This window comes from Vidua macroura, chromosome 21 (assembly GCF_024509145.1).
Source record: "Vidua macroura isolate BioBank_ID:100142 chromosome 21, ASM2450914v1, whole genome shotgun sequence".
NCBI lineage: Eukaryota > Metazoa > Chordata > Aves > Passeriformes > Viduidae > Vidua > Vidua macroura.
This window is the reverse complement of record NC_071591.1, coordinates 4,075,094-4,093,304: the sequence shown is the minus strand read 5'-3', so window position 1 is coordinate 4,093,304 and position 18,211 is coordinate 4,075,094. Positions and strand designations below refer to the sequence as shown.

The 18,211-nt window shown below is 47.7% G+C and overlaps 1 protein-coding gene across 1 annotated transcript; it reads left to right on the top strand.

The window, feature by feature from the left end:
• Positions 1 to 2,013: 2,013 nt before the first annotated feature.
• Positions 2,014 to 14,197, top strand: GFI1B (growth factor independent 1B transcriptional repressor). The gene is made up of 7 exons (XM_053996210.1): positions 2,014 to 2,431; positions 7,310 to 7,438; positions 8,802 to 8,948; positions 9,497 to 9,759; positions 10,026 to 10,163; positions 10,603 to 10,768; positions 11,205 to 14,197. The coding sequence occupies exons 2-7, from the start codon at positions 7,324 to 7,326 to the stop codon at positions 11,381 to 11,383; spliced, it is 1,008 nt and encodes a 335-aa protein (XP_053852185.1). The 5' UTR covers positions 2,014 to 2,431; positions 7,310 to 7,323; the 3' UTR covers positions 11,384 to 14,197.
• Positions 14,198 to 18,211: the final 4,014 nt, after the last annotated feature.

The window sequence follows — 18,211 nt, the reverse complement described above, 5'->3', positions numbered from 1 at the left end:
CATCTGGCCTTGTGAGCTCATGGCTACCTGGGGGGGCAGAAGAGCTGCTCCAGCTGTTACTGACACTGGAGGCATCCTCCTTTTCCACAGGGCTGTGCCCAGTCCTCCTGGCAGCACCTCTGAAATCAGCTGCCTGCGGGGGGTTTACTGAACATAGAATCTTAGAGTGGCCGGGAGGAGACCTTAAAGCTTTTCACACTACTTTTCTAGGGTTTTTTTTTGTTTGTGGTTAACTTACTTGGACTGTCCTGAGTTTAAGAGGCGCATTCTGCAGCCATTTGCACTGTGTATCAATGGGAAGTCTGTGCTCAGGGGTGCTGGCAGAAGCCAGCTCCAATGTTTCATAAAACTACATCTCAGTCCTTTTCAGCAGCTTGTCATTTTCCTGTTTTGTTTAATTCCTGTAACTGTCTTCATACAAACCCTGAAGCTGCAATGTACATTTTGGGTTTCTGTTACAATGCTTGTTTTTGTAGCGGGAAATGTAATCCCTCAAATGCCTGTGTTTAAGAGGATGCAAATCAGCTTCCAAGCACAATGCCTTGGGAACGTTTCTTTCATGCAAAACTCAGCTAGATAAATATGGAGGGGAGGAGGGAGCAGGAAAAGGGATTGTTCGCTTCTATAAACAACAAGAATTAATTATGCTCAGTATTATGACAGATGGGTTAAGATCAAAATCTGAATCTTTCTCAATGCGGGTGAAATCCACGCTCCTATCTCCGAGTTGCATCAAGCCCATTGCACGGCCCGGCCGGTGCCATGGGGCAATGCCACGGCTGGCACCCGTGCCTGTGCTGGCACAGCCTTGGGGACAGCAGGCCCTTCCATGGCTGGATGCAGAGTCCCTCTGCTCTCAGCCCCGAGTGTCCCTGGATCTGCTCCGTCAGGGAAGCCCCAGCCTCCCGCTGAGCCCGGGGCAGAACAAAGGTTGTTCCTTCCTGGTGTTCCCCACCCTGAGCTGCAGCAGGAAAAGGGACCCAGCCGAGCCACGCAGCTGTAGGAAGCAGTGAAATGCGTTTGGAAGCTCACAGGGAGCAGGAAACTCCATCTCCAGAGGAGTTTTCCTGCTGGTGGCAGTCCAGTACTCAGCACACAACGGCTGCTGTACACTTCCTTACCTCTGGAATGATGAATTCCTGGAAGGCCCCTCTGCACTCTCCGTTCCACCATGCACAGAGAGAGCTGTGACACAGGAAGGGACATCTGAGGGCACACACAGCTCGTGCCACTGTGCACCTGCACAGCCAGCAGGGTTGGGATAACTGGAGAATAGGTGGAATCAAGGAATTACTCCCCTTCTCTCTCTCCCAAGTATTTGGGGATTTCAGCTCTCCTTGTTTGTCTCCAAATAAGAGTGATATCCAAGGATTCTAAAAGAAAAAACTGTTCTCCAGCTCCTGTTCCCACCTGTGCTAGAGAACAACCTGGGGACAGTCACTCTGCCCCTGCTCCATCCTCCCTCCTTCCACTGGGCCGTTACTTTGACACTCAATTATTTCACATTTGCAAACCCATTCTCAAACCTTTTTTGAAAGCAAGCGATAGAAGTGCAAATTCTTATTATTGCTCTTGAAGAGCTTTTTGCAAAGCTGTTGTTAATGAGCTTGCTTAATGAGCTTTCTTAAATCTATATTTATACCCTGTATACAGCTGTATATAGATAGAGCAATGCCTAAAATATGTGTGGATTGCACACACATATGCCTGGGAAAATTAAGGGTGAGTAACATGCATCTTCTTCGGTTATACCATGCAAGTATTTATTCGTTTTTCCTTGGAAATTGGAGAGATAAAAGATCCATTCTGGAATAAAATAATTCTGTGCACATGTGCTCGATGGTTTTGTTTATGAGCCCCAAGTATGTGAGTGTGTGTGTGTGTGAGACAGATGGTGTGTCTGTTTGTGAGAGATATGATGCGGGGATGAATGTCTGTAAAAATACAGGTTTCTTAAGGGCTTTTTTAATTTTTTCTTTTTTTTTTTTGAAGGAAAAGACAAAATAACAAATGCCTGCTCAGTACATTATTTCCTGTGTCATGCTTTTTGTCAATATGACAGAGGAGTATTCCTGCAGAAGGCAAAGCTGCCCCCAAAAGTGAAGGGTGCTGCCCCCAGGGCTTCGAGCTGGGCATCGTGAATTCTCTTCAAGTTGTCAAAGTCCTGGGAAGTTTTGATAAGCAAATACTTTCTGGGCTCTGCCTCTTATTGGCTGTTTCTTCACCGCCAGATTTTGACACAAATAATCTGATTGAAAAATCAGGGAGGGGAACAGGGGGAAAAAAAAACAGAGAGAAAAAAGGAGAAGTATCTATTTCAACTGACTGCGACCAAGTGAAAAAGTGGAAGAGGAGTCCCGAGAGAGGACAACGTCTCGTGTGTCTGGGGAGATTTCAAGGCAAATCCAGTAAAGCAAAGTCCCTCAAACAGGTGATTGATTTATTCTTTTAAACACTTTTAATTGCATTGGTTTTCTCATTTTTCTGATATGTTTTTCTAAGCTTTTTTCCTCCTTCTTCTTCTTCGCTTGTGTCTGCAAATATGTAATATATTCCACTGCCTAAGCCACTTGTCCTGAGGGCTCCTTTATGGTAATAGTTCACCTGACTCATTTGAATTGAACCTTTTGAAATGACATGCCCTGTACTTCACTTTTACATGTGAAAATGGCAATAGAGCAAAATATAAGAGATGTGACAATGGTCTCAGGTACCTGTGTCCTGGCCAGCTCCATCAGCAGGAGCTGTGGAGTTTTTTATTTTGCCATTGAGGAGAGGGCAAACTGTGTTTTCTCCTTTTATTTTATAGGGTCAGACCTTTACATTCAGAGAGCAGCACACCTCTGCTGCCATCACCTGTGCCAGTTTTTGTAGGTGACAATTCCTCTCCCATTCAGGATTTTTGCTTTGAAGCCATCTTTTATTATTTTTCCACCCTTTTTAAATACAGGCTGATTAACAATTTTTTAGCATATGGAATTAGCTATTTATAGGCACTTCTCATATCACAAGATTGATTCAATACATTAATGATTTGCAAGTTCACATTGAAATTGCATCTGTACATTAAGGAGATCTGGGATTTGGGAGATTGCACTGTGTAATTCCATCCATGGAACCCTAAGGCAAAGTTTCCTAAAGCCAGTGCCAATCCCAACATCACAGGGAGCTATGTGAGCTTTCTGGAGAACAAGTGCTGCAATTAACAGTCTAAATATTTTTTTTTGTGGGTGGTGCAGCTATACCAGCATTTCTGTTCAAATTCTTCGACAAAATTTCCACCATAATTTGCTGCCCCTGGCATAATGTCCATTTATCCAGTCTTACCACAAGAATTAAAAGTGTCCTGTTGATTTTTCCAATAAAAAAGTGATGTTTAAATTACTTGCCCCAAGTACATTCAATTTTGCAAGGGTGGACTAGTGAAGAAATTATTAATTTTGTTGTAAACAGCTGAAAATCTTTCAAATTTGACTTTATATTTTAAAAAGTCAAGAGTCCATAAAACTTCTTATTTTATTTTATTTGGGCTCTTAAACCACAGACACATGGTGTTCTACTTTGCACCTTTTTTTCTTCAAAAAAAAAAAGGTTGTCTTTTGAAAGAGAAACTATTCTGTATTTTTGGAAGCTTCACTTTTTCCAGAAGAAAAAGAAAAAGAAGGAAAAAAAAGCAGGAAAAGGGCAATAATAAGATATAAATATAAATCATATAAATTAAGCAATGGAAAGGAAAAAGCCCTTTTTAGCCTAAAACTTTGTATGCTCATCAGTTTATCTGAAGATGTGGTGTAATGTACTACTAGTGACTACTAGCCTTGTAATGCCAGTTAAAATGTAATGTTTCACTGAGTGTAGCAAGAAAAAGGGTTTATTCTCTGCAATTATCCTTGGAAATCTGAAAACAGAATTACTTGAATTTAGAGAAAAATGCAAGTCAGATTTAGAATGAAGCTTTCACTGCAAATTGGGTTAGTGTGGCACAATCCTGCAAACACTGTCCCCACCAAAGGCTTCATAATTCATAATTCATAATTCACTGAGAGTATGAATTTCCTCTAAATTACATCAAGGACCAGTCCTGTGGGTTTGGGTACTGAGAGCTGTTGTGCACTGAAGTGAGAGCAAGGGCTTCATGAGGAGCACAGGATCCAGTAAAATGGGAATCCTGGAGTCAGAAGCCACCAAGCCCATTTGCAATGTTTCGGTGTCCCATTAGAGTTTTACCTGGGATACTCTGCAAAATCATCCAAAAGCGTTGCTGAGGATGAAGGAACTTTGAGTTTGAACATTCAAATGCTGGATCTGCTTTCAGATCTGACTGAGGAATTTATAACTGATGAAAGAAACCCTTCTAAGGTGCTTCAGATGAGGTATCCAAAATAGTGAAGCTGCTTTTTTCCCCTTGGCTCCCACTGTCTTTTCCTCAGGGCACATTAGAACATTATTTTACAGCTGCAAGAATGGCAGGCTAATAAGAATGCCAATTCTAGCCACCTACTGGTTTTATGTCCTATATTGAATTAATAAAAATACCAGAACGCTTCCATTTTGGATGGGCACTCCTGCCCAAGCAATACATTTCCCTTGTGCACTCACCAGTCCAGGTAGAAACAGCTGCCACAGGAGCTGAAATGAACAAAAAAAGAAAGTTTAATTTTCAGCAAGAGGTTGAAGCTAGATTCTGTCAGAAGCTTCAATAACTCTAAAGCATAGCAGGGTGCAGGGTCCACACCACTGCTTTTCCTGGGAAATACAGTGAGCCATTAGGAGCAGCTGATCTCTTGCTACAGATAATCTGGAGTTTCGAGGAAAAACAGTCCTTTTTCCTCCCACAATCTCTGCTTGTAGCTTTCCTCTAGCCTGGTTGTGTGAATCACAAAGCCAGTCCAGTGCAGTTGTTAATTAACTCTGCTTTGGGCTCCCAGTTCCTTTTTTTCTGTAAATTGGGGTGGGGGAAGGTGACTTCCTTTTGCAACGTTCAGTCCATTGAGGATGGTTGTGCTCAGTCGTTATCAGCACTCAGGATACTGGACCAAATTTGACTTTTACACAGGCTGGGGCAAACACACCCAGAAAGATTCTTTTTATTCATGGACATCTGCTTTCAGGCACCACTGGAAATGAGGGGCTGTACTTAGTGCTATGGGCACTGCCATAAAACTTTGCTGGATTGCTTAAACCACCCATCTCCAGTCCTCTGATTCACCGGGCTGAGCTGGCCAGCTGCTGCCACAGGATTTGCCAGCCTGAGGGCAGGGAAAGTGGCAGTTCCAGCAGGCACAGCTGGATGCAGGCTCTCACCCTGGGGTTACCCACTGCCACAGCCTCTTCCTCCGCTGTGGAGGAAGCCCAGGGGAACGAGCTGGTTAATTCAGGCAGAGAAATCCAATGTGTGAAGTTTCCTGGTGTGAATACCCCTCATTGTGGACACAGTTCTGCCCCACCACATGGGAAAACCCCTGTGACAGGAGTGGAAATTCCAGGTCTGAAGGGTTTGAGGCAGCACTTTAACTTGTGGCAGGTGTATAATGCAGGGTTGGGTCTGTGCACAGGTGGCTCAGCTGGGACTGACCCAGAGCTCAGCAGTGCTGCTGGAACGGGAGGGACACGGGCTGAGCAGAGCTGCTGAAGGGTTATACCCCACTGCAGAACAGCCCTTGTTTGCTCTGAGCTGGAGCTATTTCTGTGCCTGCAGCTTTTCACTGGGCAGAGACTCTTTCCAGCTCTTTGAATGAACCTCATTAGAGAGTTCCAGGAGAGCAAAAAGCAGCCGTGTGTACTTCAGTGCCCCTTCCCTCAAGGGCCTGCTCATGGTCCCTCCTCAGTGCTGTTCTGTCCTTTTTCTAAAATTAAATTAAAAGTCTGCTCTTAGCCTCAGCTTTCTATTATTCATCTCAAGCTACACGTAAATTTCTTGGAAAAAGATGAAGAAAAACAGGTGAGTCATTTCAGAAGAAAAAATTGTTAGAGCCAACAAGAGTTATCCCTGAAATCATAGATGGAACAGTGGGAATCCTGCACCAGATTTAAAAAGACAGCAGCATATCCAAAGGCAGCTGGGCTGGGGGCACGCTGGCAATCCCCCTGTCCCCAGCAGACCTGGCTGTGGGAATCCCACAGCTTTAGGCACCACTGTAAATGTGGCCCTCAGACCTTCAAACAAAACACCACTGGGCTCTGTAATTATATTTAGCATGAAGGGGCAATACTTCTGAACCCTGGAGAACAGACCTTTCCCTCCCTGCCTGTTTGGGATTTCAGGACTGCTCTGTCCTTGGACAGACATTTCATATAATTCCCGCTTAACAGGCTGCAGCTTTATGGATTTTGGGGGGTTTTCTTTAGTAAATAAGTAAGTTCTACTGAACTGCTCTCAGGAAGGAACAAAACTTAATAACAGTTTCCAGTCAACAGAGAGTCAGGACTTAAATGCTGACTTTTCAAATGAAATATAGCAAGATTTGTTTTTAGTGCCTCTATCCCAAACAATTACAAGGTAAAATGCAAATACACATGCAAATAAGGCACCAGCTGATATTACTGTACACAACATTGTCCCTGTTGGCACCCTACCTCCATCAGAGCAGTTACCAGCCCCAGGGAGTGGGCACAGGGTGGGCTGGGATCTGGGTAGCAAAGATAACACATGCATTGCAAGAGAATTTGGTATGATTAAATTTCAGCATTTTATGTTTGTCCCTAACCCGCCATTTCAACGGTCTGTAATATTTGAGTTGGGTCCAAAAGGTGACTTCTCACCCAGCCCTCCTGCTCTGCCTCTGCTCTCTTGTTTGTCAGCCAGAACTCCAACTACTCAAGTAAGAGGGAAACCCTCCACACATCATTCTGCAGGGATTTCCCTGTCTCTCTCCTATTATTGGTGTTGTTTCTATCATTATTGTTTATATAATAATTTCACAGTAGAACCCAGGCCATGGCTTGGGACGGGGCCCTTCGAGGTGCAGCACAAACACTCAGACTTTCTCCAATGGGGATCTCTAACCCGTGGTTCCCTCTGTGTCCTGTCAGGGAGGAGAAGATCAGAAATGCAGCCTGTCCTGTAGTCAGAGCAGAACTATGAGACAGGTCCTGGCTTCCAACGTGTCTGCCACAGACAGTTTTGGTCTGTTTTGGTAACACAGCTCTTGGGTTAAGCTGTCCCTGTTTCTTTTTCTGTAATCCTTTGCCTCAGCCTGGGTTAATTGTGAAGTGTGATTTTTACAGAGTGCACTTAATCTGAAGCAAGTGGGAGTTTGCTCCCCAAGCCACAGAGGTTTACCTGGTGTTTCTCTGCGTTTCATCCCAGAAGGTGAATGGAAGATGCCACGTTCCTTTTTGGTGAAGAGCAAAAAGGCTCACACCTATCACCAGCACCGCTGTGTGGAAGATGACCTGCCAGTACTCACGTGGGGTCCAGTCTCCTCTGCCTTCACTGGTGAGTCAATCCAGCCCCTGGGCTTGTAGGAACGCACCGAGGTAAATCAATAATTCAGTAGGCAGCTAAGGGAGCAGGATGAGTGAGCTAAAGAGCATCCAAGGGCTTCCACACAGGGATGTCGGTGTAAGGGCAAGCTGATCCTTTACAGTGTGTCCTTTCTCTGCCCCAAATCCACTCTGATCCTCCCTTTGTTTCCTGCTGGGTTGCTGGGGGGATTTGAGCTATAAGATGCTGTGTGGAGTTGGTCATATTTGGGAAAAATGACCAACTTCAGGCCACTTATAGCTGGGAAAAGAGCTTGCACTGGCTTGTCAGTGTTCTACAAACTCCCAGCTCTGCCACCTCCATGTCTGGTTTCCTGTGCTCACTGCCCACTCTCTCTCTCTCGACTGCATCTTCTCTACCTTGGGGTGTTACATCTCTTCCTGGTGTTAACAACACCCAACACAGCCCATCCCTGCTGTGCTCCCTCTGCTCCTGCTCTCCCACAGCCATCCAAGCAGTGGCAGGGCCAGGGTAATTATCTTCTCCCTTCAGGCTCCATTCAAATTTTCTTTATTCAAATTTAGGATCAGTTTACCCTTTGTTCTAGCCCCAGCTATCAAATTAGAGTCCGGCCCTGAGATAAGTTTGATAAAAAAGAAAGGAGGTAACATTTTAATTTCCATTCCTGCCATCATCCTTTGGCCATTTGTTGTGTCTCCGGTGCAGTGGCAGGTTTTGACAAGAGATAAATGCTGTCCTTCAGCAGATCAATCCCATCTCCAGCAGAAAGGATACACGTTAGTTCTGTGATTTTAGATTTTTACTACAAAGTTTAACGAGGGTTGGCTGATGTCTTTAAATGCTGGGACAAGAATGGAGAAGTAAATGGGAGTGTGGGCAGGAGGAGACAAGCTCAGTGCATAAGGACTTGCCTCCCCTCTCTGCTTCCCTACTTGGCTGTCCATAAATCCATGTTAACAATACCCAACTCTCTCAGGAGAGGGGTGGGGAGGTTAATAAGTTAGTGATTGTTAGTTACCCACACAAACGGAAATGGTTTTAAATAGGGAAATTATTCGTACAGACATAATTCTAGGGTTGATTTTCTCTAACTGTATCAGGTATCAAGGATCCTATCATCTCATCCTGCCCCCTCTGCCTTGCCTATCTCATCCTGCTTGGAATTTCCCTTCCTCAGCAATGGGCAGACCTTGAATGCTGATTGCATCACTCTGCACTTCCTCAGGGAATTGAGCATGGGCTGCTGTGTCCAGGCAGGAGTTCACACGAGAGTGCAAAACTCACCTAAACAGACTCTTCTTGTAGCAGCAAGAGTGACATAACTGTGACCTAAGTGTGACACTGCTCTTTACAGCCACAGGAGACAGGAGACCAGAGGACATCAATAAACAGGACCTGGGATGTGTGGTTCCAAAACAAGAAAAGGACCCACCTGAACTGAAAGAAGACGGTGTCCCTGTCCAGTACCTGAGCAGGATGCTGCCAGGCCCTTCAGCTCAAGGTTGGCTACCCAAAACCCCAATTGCAAAAGAGGTTAGGGCTGAGCTGGTTATGGAGTCCCTAAAACTGGGCCCAGATTTTCAGTAAATGAGAGCTCTTATTTTGACATCAGTGGTCAAACTTGCCACAGGCAGAGCTCATCAGGAGCATTCTGTATTTCCCTTTACAGTTCTGGTCTGCACCAGAAAGAATGAAGGATTGTGCTGTGATTCCCAACGAATGAACCTCCCCACATTAATGCAGCTCTGTGCTACGTGGGTCAAGGCAGGTGCCCACAGGCTACTTGTTCAAACACCTCATCAAGGAGGGCTAGCAGGGGGCTCAATATTCCCTTAGCCATCAAATTTCCACGGCATTCTTTGCCATAAAATTTCCTCAGATTGAAATCAAAGTCATGATGGGAACTTTACCTGGGGAATCAGGATTTGAATCAAGAGGAAGTTGCCAACTGCAACTCCTGGGGTCAGGCAAGATGGGGAACTTTTTAACAGGTGCCCAACTTCAGGCAATGGTGTGACACTCGCCTCTCCCTCTCCTTTGCAAACTCAGAGATGGCCATGCCAGGGCTGCAGATCAAGGACTGCACTAACACAGCGAGCACCCCAACCTTCTACAAAGCTGGCTTTTCCTGGGATGCTTTCCACATGCCATACAGCTACCAGCAGATGTCTTCCAGCATGCAGTCAGCCCTGCTGGAGCACCCCGTGAGCCTGTATGGGAGCCACCTCCTGCCCAGCAGCGAGCCCCCCCTGGATTACAGCCTGCATTATTCCTCAGACATGGACACCTTCCACTGCGTGAAGTGCAACAAGGTGTGTGTTGGATGAGAACCTCTGGGGTGGGGAGGGCCTGCAGGGATTTTCATGGCACACATGAAGCATGAAACCCATTCTTCAGTCAGGCACACCAAAGTGTGTGGCTCAGAGCGGGGCCTGCAGTCAGGAGACAAGGCAGTGGGAATGCTGCAGTTCACAGGAGTTCTCACAGAGGGGAGAATTAAATAAAGAGAAGGAATTGAAAACAGAGATGGAGATGCAGCCACCTCATGTCAGAAAATCACTGAGATTTTGTTTTGCAGGTGTTCTCCACTCCCCATGGACTGGAGGTCCATGTCCGAAGGTCTCACAGCGGGACCCGTCCCTTTGCTTGTGAAGTGTGTGGCAAAACCTTTGGGCACGCTGTGAGCCTGGAGCAGCACACCAACATCCACTCCCAGGTGGGTGGCATGGTTCCAGAGAACCAGCTCTGGACCTCAGCTCTTGCTTCATCCATTACAGAGGAAGTGACACTTCCTAGGTTACAAACGTGATGTCTTTCCTGTGGCACACAGTGACAAGGACAGGAGCCCTGAAAACCACAGCTCATAGCTCTTGGTCTCACAAATCTCAGTCTGCCCTTCAGAATTCCTTGGAAGGGAAGGGAGGATCATTGCTACTCGCTCTTCTGTGCCTCACCTCCTGCTAAAGGGTGCAGGATCACAAGATGTGATCCATTTCCATAATTAACCCTCCCTACGTTCCCTTTGTGCTGCACCCAGCATTATCAGTCCACGAGCCAAGGAGATTTGCTTATCAAATCTACAATTCTCATCACTCTTCAAGCCCTGTCACATGTCTTGCAGCCCCAGACATCCCATGATTTTCCTTCCCCAACAGGAAAGAAGCTTTGAGTGCAAGATGTGTGGGAAGACATTCAAACGTTCCTCCACCCTCTCCACTCACCTGCTGATCCACTCGGACACGCGGCCCTACCCCTGCCAGTACTGCGGGAAGCGCTTCCACCAGAAGTCAGACATGAAGAAGCACACGTACATCCACACAGGTGAGAAACAAAATATTCCATGAGAAAACCAAAATTAGAGCCCACCATGCTGACGTACATGCACAGTCCCCAGACACAGAGGTTTTAGACTGGGGATAAGCGTCCAGAGGCACTGCAAAGTCATTATTCCATGTGGGGTGAGACAGCAGGAGGCTGAAGCACATCTGCCTGACAAGGAGGTGGTTATTGGCCAGCCTCTGGTGCATGTTGGGGTTGTACCCAGCCCTGGATCGGGGAATGGGTCGCTCAGCTGGAGAGGACTGTCCCTGGTTCTTCCCACCCTCTGGTGCTGGATCTCAATCCAGACACATCACCAGGAGAGCTGGGCTGGCAGCACCTGATGCCCAAGCAGGTCTGACGCTGCTAAAATGCATTTCTATCTCTCTTTGTTCACCTGTTAAAGTGTTTTATTTTTATCATTTTCTGTGCCCTGCAGGGGAGAAGCCCCACAAATGCCAGGTGTGTGGCAAAGCCTTCAGCCAGAGCTCCAACCTGATCACCCACAGCCGCAAACACACGGGCTTCAAACCCTTCAGCTGCGAGCTCTGTGCTAAGGGCTTCCAGCGCAAGGTGGATCTGCGCCGGCACCGAGAGACCCAGCACAGCCTCAAGTGAGGGGTCTGGAGCTCTCACTTCATGCTCCAGGGAATAAGACTGTCCACAGCACCTCCATCCAGCCCAAAAAGCTCCCACGGTGTCCTGTGTTCCCCTGGGGACTGGCCAAGTCGTGCATTGGCTTTGGTGCTTGGCACCACAGGGCCTTGCACATCCCAGAGAAACCTGTGGGAGCTTTCACTTTTCGATTGCAACAGGTACCAGCCCAGATCTGACATCACCTGCTCAAGTGTAAATCCAGAGGAATTCCTCCAAGGTCACTGATACTCTGGCTTCACACCAGGAGCAGAATCCAGTTCATCAGGCTGCCCAGTGGGGAGGAGGGGACTCCTGGGCTGGTGGCAGCAACAGTCTGTACAAAGCACGTGCTGTAACCATGTTCTGCTCCGATGGCTGGGAAGATAAGCCCAGGGCATGCAAATAGATTGCATTCAGTCAGCTGTGTTCAACCTGGACTGGCCTTCTGCAGAGACTTGCCCAGGCCATAAATTCTGCCAACAGACACCGTAAAGTCATTTCTTTCAGCAGAGCATTTACTGTGATCAAATGACAAGTTAACTGTGCTGTATTTTTAGCTTGGAGTGGGAGGAAAATACTGAAGAAACAGCTCCTATCCCTAGCAGATAACAGGGGTCTCTAAATACATTCCTCAGACACACCACGCTGCAGAGATCCCAAGCAGGCTCCAGGAAGAGCCAGACCACAGCACCAGGCACGAGCTAATAATCACCATGTCTTGGTAGCATGGGAGAGTCTGGCTGCTCTTGGAATCAGGGCTGGTATGTCCCACAATATTTCCCTGCATGCTGGACATGCCAGCTTAGAGCTGTCCTGAGTCACTGCATGGGCAGGAGTGACCCTGGATATCGATGTCAAGGGCCAGATTTCTGCTTGCCAGGCACTCTCCTCAAGGAGGAAGTGACTGAGCCTGTACATGTTGGCAGAGCATACAAGTACCTCACAAGTATTATACAAAGAGACCAGTGGTATTTCCTCCTTTTGCCAGGTCTAGGGGTTGAAGCAAAGCACTGGAGCAAGTAAAGAACCAGTTCCCTTCCAAGCTCTGCCAGATTCTCTCTCTATAACCTTTGGCAAGTCGCTGCACTTGGCTTTTGTTTTTCCACCCCTCCTGGTGGCGTGGGGCCATTCACTCAGGTTTGTGGAGTCCCCTGAGTTCTTAACAGGAAGGACAAAGTATTATTATAACATTATTATAACATAGACAAGTGTTTTCAGTTAATTGGGGCATTGTAGCAGCACATGGCTCACTCCATAACTGCATCCCTGAACACACGGCCTTGGACAATGACACCAGTGGGAATTACCCTGGGAGCAGGCTGTGGCCATTCACTCCAGAGGCTCATGAAGGAGTGCCCATCATGGGCAAAGACAAAATGATCCAAGAGGAAAATTGATGTATTGCCAGGAGAGAACTGCCCTCGGTTCCACTGCTGTAAATCCCAAGTTATTCTCCTAAGACCTAAAATGTTCTTGCCCCTTTTATGCTGTGCCTAAGCTGTAAGTCATTAATATGTACCTGGAAGCTCAAACCCAGAGTCTGTACTCCTGGCTTTACTTGTACACTGTAAATATGTATTTATACTTATTCTACTGTATATTTTTATTGCACTATACCAGACAGTGACATGTACAGGCCTGCTGGGATTTATCTGATAAATCTGTTCCTTCTTAGTAACTGGGCTAACATGGTGTATTTCATGTTCAAAACACTCATTTAAAGAACGGCTCACACCTGACTCTGGGGACACAGGCAGTGGGGATGGGGTGCAAAAGGAGAAGGGAAAGAGTCTAGGACTGTTCTTTATGGTTTGAGTGGGAATAAAGATGGAAATTCACATGCAGGAAAGGGCTCCCATTAGAGAGACTTTCATCCTGGAGACAGATTGGTGCAGAGCCCACAGAGCCAGAGCCAGCTCTGCAGAGCAGGAGGGCCACACCACGTGCACGGAATGTGTGTCCAACAGACAGTGCCAAAGCCCCCCAAAAATCCCTGCTGTCCTTCCCTGAGCCATTCTGGGGAAGGTGCATAACCTGTGATGGAACTGGTCCCCAGCCCCACACACACCTGTGAGCACCCACACATGCACAAGCATTGCTCAAGGTAAAGTCATTTCAGATTATTAAAATTACTGCCCAAAATGCAAACTGTGTTTGTTATTCCCCTTGTCCTCCACTAATCTGCAAACAGAAATATTCGAAGAGGCTGTCAGCATCACTTTGCTCAGGAGCAAAACCCTCCAGGCCCAAACCACACAGGCACACCAGCACAGACTTCCCTGGGGACAGCAGGGGTGTCTGACTCATGTAAAGCTTCCCAATTTTGGCCATTTGGAGTCAAGTGCTGGCACACATCAATTGGCAAGGGTGCCTGTGACCACTCATAAAACCAAACCAGACAGCTGGTTCTTCTGAGCCACACGAAGAAGAGCTGCTGTAGCCATTAGATTTTCATTCCTGCCCTTGGTTTCCAAGGTACAGAGGAGCTATAACCTTCAATGGACAGCTGGGATCTTCTCTCCTGTGTGCTCCTACAGCTCCTCCCTCCAAACACAGCACACATCACCCCAGCCCTGTGTGCTATTTCCCCAGGACTCCCGGGTGGGTTACTGAGCCCAGACATTCCTGAAGAGCAGCTACACTGGAGGAGGCAGTGCCAGGAGAGAACTGGTGTTGTTAACACTTAGCCTGGTGCTTGTGAGGAGCCTGGGGAGCACATCCCAGGAGATCCAGGGACAACTTTGGCTGGATGGGCAGCGAGGGGAGGAGCAGCCTGGGATGGCTGCAGGCAGTGTGCTGCTGCAGAGCTCTAGAGAGCACAGCTGTGGCCAGAGCAGTGCAGGGGATCCAGGCTGACCCATTCCCACAGGCAGCCTATCAGGGACACAGCCTGTGCAGGCAAAGGCTGCAAACACCAGCAAAGGCACGAGCAAGCCAGAGGCAGGAGGTGACAAAAGGGAGGAGAGGACAGGGAATTAACTTGCCGTGTTTTCCACTAAGACACTAAAGTTTCTTCCTCTCCAGTAATGAGTTGCCACTTTAAGATCACCTAATGCCCAAGCCCTGGCATTGCTTGAGGCCTGTGGATGCCAGCAGCCTGAAGGAAAAACAAAGCAGAGCCCCACTGCCCCATGTTCCCTCCCAAAAAGAGGATGCAACAAAGAGCAGGCAAAGGGCTGCCCTGATCCTTGGAGCTGCTGAATCTGCACCACGGGCACCCAAGGATGCTCAGCACCCGTCAGGACCAGGCCATGGCTGTCACCAACTCCAAACACACCTGGCCTTGCTCTCCAAGCATGCAAATCCTCCTCAGTTCTGATCACTCTGGTACAACCCCTTTCTCACCACCTCCCCTTGCATCACAAACATTCTGGTCAGTCAGTCAAGGAAACAGATAGCAAAAAGCAAAATCTCAACTAATCTCTGTGGCTGAAGAAAGAGCTGATTGTTTTTGCCTCTCTTTGAGCCGGCTCTGTATCCTGTACTTCCCCAGTCCCCTTCACACCTTCTTCCCTTTATTGCTAGGGAAAAAAAAAATCCTGGTCTCTGGGCTGTTTTGTTTAGCAAATGAGGGACATGCAAAGCACTAACTCCGGGCATCTGTCAGGAGGAGAGAGGTGCCTCTGTGTCTTCCAGACAGCCTTGAGGCACTGAGAGCAGCAGGCCAGAAGAGCTCTGATTAAGGGTGGATTTCACTTTGGACACGGGATGGATCTGTCTTCCTAATGAGGACAGAGCCACGGGACACCTGCAGGAAGCAGAGGGGTGTTCCCAGCTAGCACAGCATTGGGCTGGACTTATCTTCAGGTTGTAATAACCTCACCGAGTGCAATCCTGGAGAAGGCAAGACCCTGAAGCTTTCTTGTGTTGGCAACTGTTAAGGAAGCCCTAAACAGAACTGAGAGGAAGGACAGGGAAGAATTAGACTCCAGTTGGGTGCAGGTTCTACGGTTAAAGTTATTTGCTGCATCCACTTCCTTCCCACCTTAGACATCACAAGAAAGGGTTTTCAGTGAAAAAAAGATAAGAGCAGAGTCCATTGTCTTCACAGCAGGTTGCCCCCCAGTCTCAGGTGATGGAGACACAGCAGCAGTTTAAATCCAGCCCATCAGCACAGCACACAAAAGGAAACTTGAAGGTGTGGGGCAATCTCCCAGAAATAGCTGCATACACATTTCCTTCCACAGGGAAAACATTTCTGCCTGCCATTAAGGGCCTAACATAGGACTGGATACAGAGCTCATCCTGCAGTGCTGCTACAGAATAAGAAAAAAAAAGTACCTCACAAACCATTTTTTAAACGTTTAATCTGCTCACAAAGCAGAGATTTCCCCCCCACTTTTCACCTGGAATAGCACATCCACTCAGAGGATGCAACCCAGAACAGCCACACAAAAATTATTCCAGGATGGTGAATCTCTGTGCTGGATGAGAAATAAGAGAACACAGATCCCTGCAGAATTCCTGGCCCACCATCTTAAAACTAACAGTCACCATGGACACACACTGATCTTAAGGCTGCAACTTTAAACTGAGACTTAAGATCTGCCACACATTTCCTGCATGACCCTGGGCAAGACTTGACTGCTGGATTCCTGAAGTTGCTCAGCACACTGTGAAGCTCTCAGAAGATCTTCACCCCATCTGTGAGAGGAGGATAATCATTCCCCCTCTCCCCTTCATTTCACTTGTTTATTTCAACGGTAAGATAGTCAGGAATGAGACTGCTCCTCCTTATCTCCCACATCCAGCACCTCGCACAATGGAGCCTTGATCTGGGCTGGAACGCCCAACTGTGACACCAATAACCAGTGATAGGAGCTGAATCCAGCAGAGCACCCTGGCTCCAGAGCTGGCTCAGCAATCCTGCAGGCAGGCACAGAGACCCTGCATTAAACCACTAAACTCAAAACCAGCAGAGGAACAGGGCAAGCAGCAACACAGGGAGGATAAACCAGACAAGAGCATTTTGACTTGTGAATAATATTGCAGGGAGAGAGACAGAGCTGGATATGAGCTCTAAACATCCCACTCAATGCCCTCACTTTGAATGTGCTGCTTCAATCTGAGCACGTCTCAATCTGGTCCTTGGGCTGATTTTGACCTGTGGGCCCACTGTGTTCACTGTACCAGCCAGCAAGGCAGGCAGAGAGCAGAGAGTCCTCAAGAATGGGGAAATCTGGGGCTGGGGAGGAGCTGAGCATGCACTGAGCTCAGCTTTGGTCTGATAAGTTTATCAAGCACTGCCGGCTGCTAACTGTCAGCTGGGGAAGGGAGCCTGTTAGGGAGGAGGAACAGCTCCCAGGGCAAGATAGGACAGCCCAGGCCTTATCAGAGTGCCTGAGCCAAAGAGGGAACTGGAGAGTGAGCACTTTCCAACCACTTCATCTGAACAACAGACAGATTGGCAGGAAAGGCCTGTCAGCCCTTTGCCTCTGCCACCCAGGCACCCAAGCAGCCCCCCATCCATGCAAATAACCCGGGTAAGTGCAGCCTGGGAGCTGCAAATGTGAATACCTGGGACCTGAGGGAGTGCACAGGAAGGTTTTCTTAGAGCATTGCTGAGTGTGAGAGTCAGATTTACAACAAACAATTCCGATGCTTACTGAGCGAGCTGCTCCTGTTCAGTGCCCAGAGCAGCTTCTCCCCCATGCTGCCTTCCCTGAGGTTTGGGAGGGGGATCTACCACCTCACAGTTGCACCAGTCACTAAGGTTTGGTGTACACATAATTGCTCTGTCTCTGAAAAATACAAAAAAACCCTGAGTGAATAGAAGGGGGGAAATCCTGACTGTTCCCATTTGAGCTGCAAAAGCATGAGCCAGCAAATACCCCTTCACAGCTTCTCCTAGGGCAGCAATAACCAAATCAACACAGCTGAAGATCATACCAGGGACACCCTCCTGTGTTTGGATGAGCTCCCCTGGACCTGTGCAAGCTCCCTGTGCAAACACCTCAGCCATGACAGGGAAGGGAATGAGAGATCCCTGCAGGGCACATCCTCTGCTTGGTTTCCCTGACGAAGCTGGGTCGTGCAGGATGAGCCAGTGTCACACCTGCAGCTTTAACACATTTCTTTAGCCTGCCAGACCATTCTGTTATCAGATCCATCCAGACCATATGGACAGCCCTCAGCCTGCATCCCACCACCTTTGGTTCAGGCTGGTGTCTTGGGTCCTGCCTGTATCTGGGGATTTTACTGAGATCAAGCCCTGCCCCTGTGCTGGCAGGATGTGCTCATCCTTGGCTGCCTGGGTGCAGCGCTGTCCCCTGCTCTCCATGGGATATGAGGCAGGAAACCTTCAGCAGTAGGTCAGGAGATCTCTGCTGTGACCTGGTGACTCAAAGGCTCCCTTTCTTGATAAGAAACATAACTAGGAAACAATTTTTCTCTCTTAAAGGACATACCTGAACCAGGGCTGAAGTCCTGCCTTTTATGCACCTACTTCTCTCCCTGAAGAGAGGGAGCCCAGTATCTGTAGGCATCTAAAGTTACACCAGCTGAGTCACAGCCCTGTGGTTTCTGCACCACTCTCAGGCTGGGTTTCTCACAGCTGATTCTGCTCCAGCCCATAATCTGCAGTTCTCCAGGTCATGAACAACCTCTAAGCCATTTAATTCCTCTGTGCATCAAGGGCTCCCCAGCAAGCGCCAACAGCCACATTCTGCACTGGCCAACACAATTCTGAAGTTCAAAGCTTCTTCATGAGGAGCAAGGGCTTTAAAAACCCATCTCCATTGATTCTGCCTTCCTCTTGAATAATTTTGAAGCCATGGGACTTTATCTTCCATCCCAGGCTCATCTATATTA